Raw genomic sequence first — 14,583 nt, forward strand, 5'->3', positions numbered from 1 at the left:
GATCCCTGCCCCAAGGCTGGAGTCAGAGCTTCAGAAGGGCTTCTCTGCGTCTCTGCCTGCAGGTGTTACCCCCACACCCACTGCTTCCACCTCTTTTTCCGGCTTACTCTCAGCTCCACCTCTCCTGTTGGCATTCATGAGTTGCTTCCAGGTTCCCTACTGATACGGAGCGCTTGCTTGTAGCTGGGGTTGGGGTTAACCCTTTTGCTCCCCTTGTGATGGACTTGTGCCATCCACCGGGTTGAGCAGTCTACACCCAGTCACATCTGTAGGTGGCAAAGTTCATTTCCACATGAGCAAGCAGTAAGATGTGGGAGTGATGGGTGAGGTGAACCCAACTCGTTTGGGGCCGATGATGTTACTCCCAGCGTAGATCACAGACGATTCGAACAGATTCTGGAGATATATGTTGGGCTCCCTTGCCATTTACCATGAAGTGACGTGTATGCACATGCGCACGTTATCTGCACCTTCACGCAGTGAAGTCGAACTCTTCGCGTAGTGCCTTGCGTATAATAAGTGCTCGGTAAAGGTTAGCTGCTATTAATATTGCCATTATCACAACTACTTAGGAGCAAAAGCAATACCTCTTGCCACGTATGTTGTAAAATGCCCTGTTGGGCATTGGTAGGAATTTGAGCATTGCTATGTGTTAGGCTGACTCAGGGGAGATTTTCCCGTCATGGGCCGTGGTTCTGGTGTGTTGTGGGTCAGCTAGTTGGTCCCGGGTCTTTATTAACATGAGAACTTAATCTGAATGTTTTGCTTGCTAAGTTGAAAGTGCTTTGAAGTGTTTTAGCCCTGGAGTGGAGTTGGGAGGCTCAGGCCTGCAGTCCCAGCACAGAATCTGTAACACCAATGCCAGCCTGGGCAGCGACAGACTCCCTTTCTCTTGTGTGTGAATCAGACCAGGCGTCAGGAGAAATAATTGTGAGTTCCAGATCTGCAGCATCATGACTAATAACGCAAATAATAAGCTGCCGTGTGTTAAAGGCTGATGATGTTCTGGGTAATAAATCCTTGACATGGATTATCGTGTTCACTGTGTGGCCTTGAGCTGATGACTTTGCCTTTCTGTTTCTGTTTCTTCATCTCGAAAATGGAGATGACGATACCTAACAGGGAGGTTGAGAAGAGCTCATGAAATAACGTCTGCGAGAGTCTTAGAAAAAAGCAAAAAGCACAAAGGGATATATGCATGCCATATTTTTACCAGCGAGAAAGATGGTAATCTTCAGGCCTTTGAAGAGTCTGCATTGCACAGAGGAGGGATGTTGGCAAAGCTCCGGCTGATGGTGAATTTGATAGCCCAGCTTTGTGAGGGCAGAATATGAGGCCCACGGTGGTGCTTTATCTGTCACCTGAGATTGGGGTGTCTGTCTCCTGGCACAAATGTGTCACCTGTTGTAGCAGAAACAGGCCCTGGCAGCTGGCGCTCTGGGAGGAGAGGTCTGGCCGGGAGCAGGAGGAGTTCGCTTCCCAGAGGGCAAGTGACAAATGTCAGTAGTTAAATCAGCACATTTTTCAGCTCCACGTTCCCCCAGGGGGGCTAAGCAATGCCTGGTTATTCACCGGCAGGATTAACACAGAGGCAAGGATACAGGAAGAGGAGATACCCCAATGCACAGCACGGCTCCTGACACCTGAGACGCACTTAGTGAATATTTGTGGGGGATGAGGAAGGGTGGGGGGCAAAGAGCAACCCTGCGAAACAAAGAGGGGGTGTTACCTGTTTCCCTGCTGCCACTCCTGGCCCACTGCTTACTACTCTGGTCAATAAGCATGGAGAAAGCTGAGCGCAGTGGCGCACACCTGTAATACCAGCACTTTGGGAGCCTGAAGTGGGAGGATCACTTGATCCAGGAGTTCAAGACCAACCTGGACAACATAAAAAGACCCCATCTCTAAAATTTTTTTTTAAACAAGTATAGTGGCATGCACTGTAGTCCTTCCTACTCAGGAGGCTGAGGTGGGAGGATTACTTGAGCTTAGGAGGTCAAGGCTGCAGTAAGCTATGATTGTACCACTGCATTCCAGCCTGAGTAATCCTGTCTCTTAAAAAAAGAAAAATAAGAAAAAAAGAAGCATAGAGAGAAAAGAGTCAGAGAAATATTGAATATTTTTAAAGCAGTTGAAACTCATATCTTCTGACTCCTAAATCCAAAACCTCAAACTCGGAAATTTTTAGGAAGAAAACGTTTATTGGGTCTAGACCCCATGCTAGGTCTGGCCCACATAATTTAATCTCCATAGCAGTCGCTGTGGGGCAAGTGTTTTTATTTCCACCATTCAGATGAAGAAACCAGGGCCAGAGAAGTTAAATTACTTGTTCAAGCAGTCACAGTTTATGAGTGGTAGATATACAATTAGATCTTTTTTTAATTTTATTTATTTTATTTTATTTATTTATTTATTTATTTATTTAATTTATTTTTTGAGACAGAGTCTCGCTCTGTCGCCCAGGCTGGAGTGCAGTGGCCAGATCTCAGCTCACTGCAAGCTCTGCCTCCTGGGTTCCCGCCATTCTCCTGCCTCAGCCTCCTGAGTAGCTGGGACTACAGGCGCCGCCACCTCGCCCGGCTAGTTTTTTGTATTTTTTAGTAGAGATGGGGTTTCACCGTGTTAGCCAGGATGGTCTCGATCTCCTGACCTCGTGATCCGCCCGTCTCGGCCTTCCAAAGTGCTGGGATTATAGGCTTGAGCCACCGTGCCCGGCCTTTTTTAAATTTTATTTTTGTTTTAAAAAAGGGAGGGTCTTGTTATGTTGCCCATATGTTGCTAGTCTCAATCTCCTGGGCTCAAGTGATCCTGATGCCTCGGCCTCCCAAAGTGCTGGGATTCCAGGCATGAGCCACCGCGCCAGGCCACGATTAGATCTTTCTGACTCAGAAGGCTTTGCTTGTCTTCCTGCTACATCATGAGGCCTGCAGAGGAATTTTCCTGCTCCTTAAATTAGTGAGGGTTGGGCCGTTGACTATCCCAAGTTTTAGGTATCTCACAGCCACCTAGACCCACCTGTTACCCAGGGGCAAGACCTGACTGGGTTTAACTTCACCGAATTTCCTACCTGGAATCCACTCACCTCCCTAAATGGATTTGTCTTTGGTCACTGAGAGAGCCGCCTCTTACCTTCTGTTAAAGAGAAAACAGAACCGCACACTAGTTACCGGTCGTGAAGACGGGTTTTATGTAGTACTGCTGCAACACGGGGGAGAGGCTTCAGGACAGAACGGAGCTCAGCTCTGAATACAGCAGCAGTGACTGGGGATTCACTGCCAGCCAGCGGAGTGGAGGGGTCAGTGGTTGGAAAGCGACTGAGACGTCAAGAATGGAGGGATTCAGGCCGGGCGCGGTGGCTCAAGCCTGTAATCCCAGCACTTTGGGAGGCCGAGGCGGGTGGATCACGAGGTCAGGAGATTGAGACCATCCTGGCGAACACGGTGAAACCCCGTCTCTACTAAAAAAATACAAAGAACTAGCCGGGCGAGGCGGCGGGCGCCTGTAGTCCCAGCTACTCGGGAGGCTGAGGCAGGAGAATGGCGTAAACCCGGGAGGCGGAGCTTGCAGTGAGCTGAGATCCGGCCACTGCACTCCAGCCTGGGTGACAGAGCCAGACTCCGTCTCAAAAAAAAAAAAAAAAAAAAGAATGGAGGGATTCTTGCTGAACTGGCCTAATGGGACGCTCGCTAACGGCAAGGGTGGGAGATGAGAAGCTTGGTCAGATGTCGGGGTGGGGGGTCCTGCTAAACTGACCTAGCAGAATTCTTGCTGGAAACTGGACTAGGCAGGCCCAGGACAGGGCCCAAGGATGAGGTCACATAGACGAGAGTGCTCAGAGGAGCATCTAAGGTTTGGTCAAGGAGAGAGTCTTTGTCACTCCCCAGCAGATGCCAGGACAAAGGCAGCTGAAGACCCACAGTGCTAGTTGATTGTAGGGTGAGTCATCTCCCCTCGGGGTGACTTCCAACAGTCAAGGACTTTGGCTGAGCTGAAGGCTGCCTTGGAGAAGGAACGTGCACCTGAGACGCGCTGTAACTCCCACTGACCTGGCAGGCAGCATTTCGGGGGTATTTCCCCACAAGCTTCTCTTGAGTAGGAAGCTTTTAGTCATAAGAGTGAAGATGACCCAGTCATTCAGATGCAGGAGCGAGGCAGGGCCCGTCCTCCCCCTCCCCACAGTGTAACTCATGTGTCACCCAGGCACACCTGAACCTACAACTGCTATGTCACCCAGGCACACCTGAACCCACAACTGCTATGTCACCCAGGCACACCTGAACCCACAACTGCTATGTCACCCAGGCACACCTGAACCCACAACTGCTATGTCACCCAGGCACACCTGAACCCACAACTGCTATGTCACCCAGGCACACCTGAACCCACAACTGCTATGTCACCCAGGCACACCTGAACCCACAACTGCTAGCCAGCAGCTCCCCGGGGCTGGGAAGGGATGAGCTCTTGCTTTAGCTCATGTGTTTGGGTTGGGATTAGCAGATGAACAAGCAGTTTTCTCCTGAGCTCATCCGGAAATGGCGGGTAGAGTCTGGGAGCGTTCTTTCTCTTTCTCCCTCACTCCTCGTATTTTCACATCACTTCAGTGGCCCCGGCATCCTGCTTCCCCAGAACACGCCCCTGCCCTGAACTCGCCAGACCTCTTCCTGCCACAGCTGGACCAGCCCGGAAACAGGAGAAACCTTGATGACAAAGCTGCAGAAGTCCCTGTAACCGTAGCCTGAGTGGAGGGTTAACATCTGCAGAAACCCAAAGGCAGATCCCCGCGGAGGCCCCTGCACCGGCACTGCTCAAAGTCTATGCCAGAAAGTGCCCACAGGAGAAAATGTGGGCAGAACGAGAAAACCTGGGCCTGGGAGACAGAGGAGCTCTCTGTTCTAATCCTGGCTGCAGAACAACGAGCTCTGTGACTTTACGCTCAGAGCGCTCTGTCCCCATCCGTAAAATGGGGTGATGGAGCTGGCCTCTCGGGAGATTCTTAGAAGGTTCAGATGCAATCACGCCTGTGAGACACTCAGCAAGCACGAAAGGGCCCACACAAAGCATAACCATGTAAGAAAAGCACTCTCACCCCACACCTGCCTGCCAGCATGCGGCCCCCGTTCCCACCCCCTCCCCAGGCCTGTTACGTAAACACTCGTGTGCAGCGTGGGTGGCCCCCTTCGGTGAGGCCCGTGTTCGTGGGCGGTGCTCTGTGTCTGTGTCCGCGTGGCTGTCTGTGTCTGTGTCCGCGTGGCTGTCTGCGTCCGTGTCCGCGTGGCTGTCTGTGTCTGTGTCCGCGTGGCTGTCTGTGTTCTGTGTCCGCGTGGCTGGCTGTGTCTGTGTCCGCGTGGCTGGCTGTGTCCGCGTGGCTGTCTGTGTCCGTGTCCGCGTGGCTGTCTGTGTCCGTGTCCGCGTGGCTGTCTGTGTCTGTGTCCGCGTGGCTGTCTGTGTCTGTGTCCGCGTGGCTGTCTGTGTTCTGTGTCCGCGTGGCTGGCTGTGTCTGTGTCCGCGTGGCTGGCTGTGTCTGTGTCCGCGTGGCTGGCTGTGTCCGCGTGGCTGTCTGTGTCCGTGTCCGCGTGGCTGTCTGTGTCCGTGTCCGCGTGGCTGTCTGTGGTGTCCGCGTGGCTGTCTGTGGTCTGTGTCCGCATGGCTGTCTGTGGTCTGTGTCCGCGTGGCTGTCTGTGTTCTGTGTCCGCGTGGCTGTCTGTGTCTGTGTCCGCGTGGCTGTCTGTGTTCTGTGTCCACGTGGCTGTCTGTGGTCTGTGTCCGCGTGGCTGTCTGTGGTCTGTGTCCGCGTGGCTGTCTGTGTCCATGTCCGCGTGGCTGTCTGTGTCCCTGCTGGTGCTCACATAGGGGTTCCTGTGACACTCCTGCCTACTGTCGACTCTTGGCTCCCAGGGGTCAGGGACTGTCAGGCTAATTCCTTCCAAGCAGTGCTCACCACAGCATCCTGGGGACATCGTGGTGAAGCTGTTGGAGGGAAAGGGGAGGCTCGGTGGAAATCCACCTGCACACTGGGGTCCTCGTCTCAGCCTTGCCACTACTTGCTGAGTGAGCCTTGATCAGCCATTTGACCAGTCTGGGTCCCATTTTCCTCACTCAAAGAGAGGACGAGGTGATCTCGAAAGCCTCTTCTAGCTTTCAGTGGTCTGTGGTTCTGGTTTGTGACTAACAGTAGTTTGGTTCTGCTTATTCAAAGCCCAGCAATCTCCTTTCAGACGGGAGTCCCAGCCTTTGGGAGTGTCAGCGGCGGCCAGCCGCCGGACGGATGCTCCCCGGCCCTCACCCTGGTGCAGCCCTTGCCTCCTGACTTGGTGTGAATGCGTGTGCACCCCCCACTTTCCTGTTCCCTCCCTCCCTCTCGCCGTGGTTTGACTTTTCGCCTTCCCAGATGTGTGTAAGCCGACCTGGCCCAGAGCCTTCAGGGCAGACTGCATCAGCCCCACGCAGCCTCCCGATGACGCCAGTAGTCGCAGGGCCTCTAATCTTGTACCTCCAGTGGTTTATAAATTTGTTTGACAGACACCATATCCCAGGCCCACCCCTTCCTGCCTCTCAGGTCTGGCTCCATCCAGCAACCCAGTGATCAATGGAAGGGCTCCCCACCCGTTAGTAACCCCTGCTGTTCCCTGGGCTCAGGGCACAGGAGCCGAGCAGGAAGGGAAGAGTGTACCGCCTGCAACCATCTCTCCACAGCAGCTCTTGGGAGAAATTGGCCTCCAGAGGCAACCGGGGGAGAACGAGCTGGTAGTGGGAGTCCCGTGGTCCATGCTCACCGGGACTGGCTCCTTCTCTGGTTTCTGGAAGGCGGTGACGGCTGATGGGATGTAAGCTCATCTCCTCTCTCTGCCCTCTGGACCTTGGCCAATCTGCAGCTATCTCCTGCCCCCAGCCCCGCCCTCTTCCCACCCACCCTCTGAAGAGAGGTGAGAAGCACAAGGGAAGACGAATCCCTCCATTAACCTTCCAAATCTTTTAGATGTGTGAGGTTTCCAGATTGCACTGACCTGAGGGCTCCTCTCTTCCCTTTCCACAGGATACGGCAGCTGGAGAGAACTGGCCAAGGCTCTGGCCAGCAGGAACATTCCCGCTGTGGATCCGCACCTCCAGTTCTACCATCCCCAGAGGCCGAACCTCGAGGTAGGTGGCCGGCCAGTCCACTGTCCCTGCCGGGGCCTCAACAAGGGTCCTCAGGTACTCTGCCCAGCTGCCTTAAAGGTAACCCCCGCTACTCTGGGAGGAGAGGCAGAAGAGAAACAGCCCCCGGAATCCTAGTCTGGCCTCGGGACCTCCTAGCTGAGCCATAGCGATGTCCGTCCAGCCGCCTCCAGCCTGGGCTGCCACTGGCCTGGTTTGCCTCCTCCAGCCTGGGCTGCCACTGGCCCGGTTTTCTGGAGTCTGCCCTTGTGCCCTAGTTCAGTCTGCCCGTGCCAGAACCACCCCGCGCCTGTGACCTCCATCACCAGTGGCATGTGGTGCCTCTCACTCGGGTGGGGGCTGGGCTGTGCTGTGCTTGCTGCTGAGATTAGAGGCGACGAGGTGGATGGACACCCCTCCCTGCCCTTAGCTGGGATATGTAGAGACTTGTAGTGAAACATTTCCCTGTAGTGTTTCTTGAGCCGACGGTCCCTAAGGAGGCAGATGAGAGAAACTGGGGTGTAATTCAGTCAGGAGCCCCAAGGCTGAGCCTGGAACAGACATGTATCCCAGAGCTGGACCACAGCCAAACTGAGCCTGTGGACCTGCACGATAGGGAGGGTTTGGGGGTGTCCCCGAGGGGCTCCCCCTTGTTGGAACCCAAATCTAGAGAGCTGGGGGATAAGGAGGAAGAGGGAGCCAAGGTCCCTGCCCTCAAGAGGTCCTGACCTAATGAGGGTAAACTTTTTTCCCATATGAGGAAGACAGAAAATTCAGAAAAGTGAAGGAACCTGAGGAGCGTGCATTGATGAAACTACGGAGACGTATTCCCAGGGACATGGTGTGAATGGCAGATGGCAGCATGCTCTGAGCCGACACCCCTGGGAGCAGGCACTGTGCCTCCTGGCCCTCTGCTTCCCCACGGGCACTTCCAAGGGGCCTGAACCCTGTCCTGCCCGCGGTTTCTCATCCTAATATTCCTACCAAGTTCATTCTTCATTCTTCCACTAGGACCATGAAATGGACCAAGGTGGGAGCAGTAACAGCAGCTACTTGAAGTGGAACAAGCCTGTCCCCTGGCTCTCGGAGGTAAGGGAATTTCTACTGCACCTGCTCTTTGAGAGAGCTAAAAATAGTTTTTACAGATAATTCCAGAGATCACGGAAAACTTTCTACTAGTGAATTTAAAAAGTGTTTAAATTATTTATGTAGTTAGTTTTTCATTGCTATTGTTTTTAGAGAAAGGGTCTCACTATGTTGGCCAGGCTAGTCTCAAACTCCTGGGCTCAAGCAATCCTCCAGCTTCAGCCTCCTGATGAGCTGGGATTACAGGTGGGCATGACTGCATCCAGCTTAGCGGTTTCATGAAAATTTTTCACTCCAAGCATTCCAGGTTGATTCAATTTCTCTCTCTCTTTTTTTTTTTTTTGAGACAGAGTCTTGCTCTCTCGCCCAGGCTGGAGTGCAGTGGCCGGATCTCAGCTCACTGCAAGCTCCGCCTCCCGGGTTCCCGCCATTCTCCTGCCTCAGCCTCCCGAGTAGCTGGGACTACAGGCGCCGCCACCTCGCCCGGCTAATTTTTTGTATTTTTAGTAGAGACGGGGTTTCACCATGTTAGCCAGGATGGTCTCGATCTCCTGACCTCGTGATCCGCCCGACTCGGCCTCCCAAAGTGCTGGGATTATAGGCTTGAGCCACCGCGCCCGGCCCGTTTTTTATTTTTTAGAGACAGGGTCTTGCTCTGTTTCCCAGGCTGGAGTGTACAATCACAGTGGCACAATCGTAGTTCACTGCACCTTGAACTCCGGAGTAGCTAGGACTACAGGGGTGTACCACCATTGCCTGGCTAATTTTTTAAATTATTTTTTGTAGAGACAGGGTCCCACTATGTTGCCCAGGCTGATCTCAAACTCATGGCCTCAAGCGATCCTCCTGCCTTGGCCTCCCATAGTGCTGAGATTACAGGCGTGAGCTACCAGGCTTGGCCCCAGATTCTTTTTCTTTTGGTGAAGAAACTGAGGCTCGGAGGTTAATTAACATACATGAGATCACCTTGAGTAAATAAATCCTTATGCCAAGATTTCCAAGTAGCACGGCACTTTGGGGGTGAAAATTTCAAATTTGAGTTTCCTATTTTACAACTTGTTTAGAACCCAGTGTCTTCAGTCTCGAGGCCCTGCGGACCCAGGTGACTTTTCTTGGCTGGGTGGTGCTGGCTGGTATTGTCTTTATCCACACCTCATAGACTGAGCTCTTCAGCCTGGGCGGTTTCATTTCCAGTCCGCCCACTTGCTCTGGGGCAAGAGTGAAGGAGGCGGTATTGTACTGAATGTGATGTTAGTTGTCCACACGGTGAAACTGCCTCCTTTTAAAGCCCTGGGAGAGGATGGAGTACAATGCTGGCACCTGCTCTAGATGACATCACCAGGTAATTATGTAATTATGCCCCGCCCTACCTGGAGATAGTACTTTGAAAAGAACTTGCCTTACAGATCATTTGGTCTGATGATCCAGCCTACTCTCCTTTAAGGATAGCTCGGATCCTTTTTCTGTTTGTTGTTTTTTTGGGGGGGGATAGAGTCTTGCTTTGTCGCCCAGGCTGGATGCAGTGGTGCCATCTCGGCCGGCTCGCTGCAAGCTCCGCCTTCCGGGTTCACGCCATTCTCCTGCCTCAGCCTCCCGAGTAGCTGGGACTACAGGCGCCGCCACCACGCCCGGCTAATTTTTTTTGTAGTTTTAGTAGAGACGGGGTTTCACCGTGTTAGCCAGGATGGTCTCGATCTCCTGACCTCATGATCCGCCCGCCTGAATAACTAATTTCTCCACTTGTTTTTGCTAATCGAGAACATATATATAAACATATAATAAAACAAAAACAGCGAACAAATAGTAAATAGTGATCAAAATTGGGCTGGGCTTGGTGGCTCAAGCCTGGAATCCTAGAACTTTGGGAAGCCAAGGTGGGAGGATTGCTTGAGCCCAGGAGTTCCAGATCAGCCTGGGCAACATGGTGAGACCTTGTCTCTACAAATAATAATAAAAAAAATAGCTAGCCGTGGTGATGCACGCGTGTGGTCCCAGCTACTTGGGGGGGCTGAGGTGGGAGGATTGCTTGAGTGTAGGCAGTTAAGGCTACAGTGAGCCGAGATTGTGCCACTGCACTCCAGCCTGAGTGACAGCGTGAGACCCCCATCCCCCCCCAAAAAAAAAAGAAGAAATATTGGCTATTTTAGTAAGTGTGTATGGCCTTTTGGTGGCAAATGACTGATTTCCATTTTTAAATATTAAAAATAGCTTACAAAATCATCATTACAGTCTTCATGGATGTTCAGGGATTCACTGATCCAATCCTTTTATTTTATCAATGAGGAGAATAAGGAAGGAAGGCTCTGGAGAGGCCAAACAACACAGCAGTCACACAGCGGCATAATGGTGCCAACTGGCTTCCAGCCCAGCCTTGCAGTCTCTCCACATCGTGGGGACTTCTGTTCCCATCCCCTTGCCCGTCCTTGGCCAGCAGGAGGTTCCCAGGTTAATAATACAGGTCATTTATTGAGCATCTACTGGTGTCCAGGAGCTGTCAGGCTGTTCTGATGTCCCTCTTCCAGATAATGGCCCAGAGAGGTCAGCTCAGGGTCACAGAGTTAGTGCAGGGCCCTGCTGTAAAGGTGAGCAAGGGCAGGAGATGAGGAAGATGACAATGGCTTCCTCTTTCACTGCTTCCCTGCCCCGGGCTTTGGCTGGCAGCCCAGGGTCTCTGAGACCAGAAGTCACTCTGGAGACTCAGCGGCCTCAGACGTTTGACTTGGGGCCTGGGCTTCATGGAGTGACTGTTTCGAAACTTCTCACACCGACACGGATCCCAAGACACTCATTAACAAACCCCAGTGACAGTCTGTTCATGTTTTGGTAAATACACTGCTCCATTCACCAAAATGCTGTGTCTGCCAGCCAGGCCACTCCCAAAACCCAAAATAGTTACAAGAAAGAAATTTGGTGAGTACAAAGTCAGATCAAAGCAAGTGAGATCAGAGTTTTCATGGGTTGTTCACACAGGCTTTGAGAAGGCAACGTCTGTCTTTTGTGGACAGAGCTGTGACACAGGCTCCTTCCTGTTCTCAGCCTTTCCTTTTATTTATTTATTTATTTTTTTAAAACAGCTTATGGAACTGTAATTCACATACCGTACATTTCACCCATTTAAAGTGTGCAATTCAAGGCTGGGTGTGGTGGCTCACACCTGTAATGCCAGCACTTTGGGAGGCCAAGACGAGAGGATCGCTTGAGGCCAGGAGTTTGAGACCACCCTGGACAACATAGGGAGACCCCATTTCTACTAAATAAAAAAATTAGCCAGGTGTAGTGCCGTGCACCTGTAGTTACAGCTACTTGGGCAACTGAGGAGAAAGGATTGCTTGAGGCCAGGAGTTTGAGGCTGCAGAGAGCCATGATTGTGCCACTGCACTCCAGCCCGGGCAGTGGAGTGAGGCCCTGACCTTAAAAATAAAGGGATGGGACGGGATGGGACGGGACGGGACGGGACGATGAAAAATTAAAATAAAATAATATAAAATGAAATATAAAATAAAATAAAATAGATGGAGTCCTCGAAACTCTGAACAGGACATAGGAGTTCCTGGTGTGCAGGAACCGGTGACCTAATCACCCTGCTGTGTTCCTCCGGGGGAGGCCCCACTGCCCGGTGAGTTAAAACTGAACCACTAGTCAGGTATGCTTGGTCTTGCGAGTTTGCCTCTGGTTGAGTAGCAGAGGGTAGAGCGGAAGCAGAGGGTCAGTCAGAGCCCACGTCCTGTGAGGGGCACTTCCGAGTGCTCCTGGAGGAGGCTGACGGCTCCTGCCTTCGTGCCCCTCTGAACCTCATACCTCTGCCAGAGCCCCTGGCGCAGGTGACACCCTTTTGTTTACGTGTCTGCCTCCTTTGAGGACCATCTGTCTTTCATCTTGAAGGGGTACAGAGCAGACACTCAGTGCTTATAGAATGGAGGAACATACTGTTCTGGGCTTAGCTCCTCCAAGTGTTTGTTATTTAAATAATTAGGATGTGCAGGGAACACCCGGGAGGGAGCTGTTCATAGCCGGCCTCAGAGAGAACTGTTTGAGAAGAACTTTGAAGGATGAGCGGGAGTTTGCCACGTAAGGAAGAAATGAATGGGCCTTCCAATCAGGAAATCGCATTTGTAAAAGCATGGAGAAGTGAAACAGCAGGACGATTTTGGCAAAGACAGGGGTTTGGTGTGGGTGGAGCAAAGGTGTGTGACGGGGAGTGGTGTGAGGTGAGGCGGAAAAGGTAGGTCAGACTCGTGTGCTGGGCGAGGCTCCGCTCTGAAGCCTTCTGGGAAGCTTCGGAGGTTTCAAACAGCAGAGTGGCTCGGTCAGATCCGAGCTTCAGGACGACCGTTTTGGAGGCAGTGAGGGCTCCGTGTGGGGGAGAAGCCGAGATCCAGGTGGAGGCTCTGCTGCGGCCGAGTGAGGGCCCGGCAGGGGCAGTGGATATTCCTGTGTGGCCCACAGCCCTGCATGATGCCCTCCCCTTCCCCAAGGGTTACTTGCTGTGTGTCCTTGGGGAGTCATTTTACCTCTCTGAGCTTCAGTGTCCTCACCCTTAAAATGACACGGTTCCAACAGATACCTTCTCCTGTACTTGGAACTTTGGAAGTTTCAAAACCACCATTGGCCATAGACATGCTCTGGCGCTTGGAGTGACCAGTGCCCCTCCCTGGGCCTTAGTCACTGCTGGACAGTGGAGCGAGTGGGCAGAGGGCAGGGCTGGTGTGCTGGAGTCCCACGTCCCCGCCAGATACAAAGCCTCCAAAACTCAGAGGGACACAAATCTTTGGGGGGCGGGGGGTTCTCATCCCAGGCCCAGGGAGGAAGTGGGTGCCCACTGGCCCCTCAGAGACCCCCACCTACAGCCTGAGAGTGGGTGCAGCATGGTTTGAGGGCTGGCCCAATGCTGCGTAAGGGCCTGGGCTTAGCACAGGTAGCTCCTCTTCCCACACTCCCACCCTGTCTGCCTGGGGCCGCCTGTGGCATCTGATGATCTCATTGCTCGGGCAAGAAAGACCCTGAGGGTGAGGCAGGAGCGGCCAGCCAGTGCCTCCAGTGCCTCCCTCTGCCCCTCCTCTCCCTGCCCGGTCCCCGTGGCCTCTGGCCTCCGGCCTCCAGGCTGAACACAACGGGCTTCTCTGGTGGCGTGCCCTCCCCAGCTGCCCTCCCTCCTGGGATCCGTATCTCCCAGGGAGGGGGCAGAAGGAGGCCTTTGGAGGAGACAGCTGAGTCTTATAAACTGGACTTGAAGATTTTCCCCTGAAGTCGCACAATGTCCCCATTCTTTCCTTGCTTGAAGCTTTAACCCACCACCCACCTACCCAGCCCACATTCCCGCTCCCACCCGTTCCGTCCCCCACTTCGGTTTCTGTGAGTGGCGGCTGCTTCCCAAGGCCCACATTCCTAGCATTGAGCAGGCCAGTGTGCCCCGTTAGCGCCGCACTGCTGGAGGGCGGGGAGAGATAGGTTCCCCTGTGTCTCCGGATCCAGCGCTGGGGCAGTGTTCCCCGGAGGCTGCGCCCACCCTCCCAGCCACACCTGGGACCGTGGGCACTCCTGTTGAGGAGTTATCCCCTGCCCCACTCCTCTCCCCGCCTGCCCATCCTCCCTCCTACAGATCTCTTGCTGAACTTGCGCCACTTCTTCTCATCTGGGTGTCCCCTCATAGTTCCTAAGGGCAGTCCAGATTTTGCTATCTGGTGGGCATGGCAAGGAGGCCAGGGCAGGCTACTGGTAGGGAGTCATCAGGCCCCACCTCCCACAACCTGGACAGAAGCCTTGGGGGCGGAGAGGATATGGGATGATCCGGGGCCCACTGTCAGGATGATTGGCACAAAGTCCCCACGCTTCCCCTCTCCTCTCAAATTTCCAGCCCCGCCACCCACTCAGAGTGCTGGATCCTGCCTTAGCCCTTTCTGGGGAAGGGGGCCTTCTGCTCTGGGCCTCCAAGCCCAGTCCTACAGAGGAGAGAGGGGATCCGACCCGACTGGCACTGTCCCGAGGCTGTCCCAGGAACGGCTTGCTCAGAATGAGTCTTGGAGGCCTCCGAGAGCTGTGGGAGACCGAGATGCTGGCAAGCCCAGATGGGCCCCAGCTCCCTCCTGCGGTGCCTCCCAGCTGCTTCCCAAGGGGAGCCAGAAGCGTGGAGACCCCTGGGTAGATAGGGTTTCACAGGCAGACAGCTGTGGAGCTTTCCTCTCCTCAGGCATCAGGGACGGGGAGGGGAGCAGAGCAAGTCTTCCCTGAGACCCCAGCAGGCTCCTCCTAGTTCCCTGTCCTCTCAGCTATTCTCTCACAACCATTGCCCCCCTTGCCTGAGGCATGAAAACCAGCCCCCTTCCTGCATGGGAGGACCAGGGAGAGTATGTGCATGTGCGT

At 53.5% G+C, this 14,583-nt stretch overlaps 1 protein-coding gene across 5 annotated transcripts in view; it reads left to right on the plus strand.

The window, feature by feature from the left end:
• B4GALNT3 (beta-1,4-N-acetyl-galactosaminyltransferase 3) overlaps positions 1–14,583 on the plus strand; it is a 103,394-nt gene that overhangs the window by 67,174 nt on the left and 21,637 nt on the right. For all 5 annotated transcript variants that reach the window (XR_001447853.3, XR_013400760.1, XM_001094974.5 and 2 more), the window contains exons 2-3: positions 7,037–7,140; positions 8,149–8,226. Coding sequence is in view for 3 of the 5 variants with exons in the window: in XM_001094974.5 (XP_001094974.3) it covers positions 7,037–7,140; positions 8,149–8,226 (182 nt within the window). In the remaining 2 variants the exon portion in view is untranslated. The remainder of the gene's footprint in view (positions 1–7,036; positions 7,141–8,148; positions 8,227–14,583) is intronic.

The sequence above is a fragment of the Macaca mulatta genome, chromosome 11 (genome assembly GCF_049350105.2).
Source record: "Macaca mulatta isolate MMU2019108-1 chromosome 11, T2T-MMU8v2.0, whole genome shotgun sequence".
Taxonomy (NCBI): domain Eukaryota; kingdom Metazoa; phylum Chordata; class Mammalia; order Primates; family Cercopithecidae; genus Macaca; species Macaca mulatta.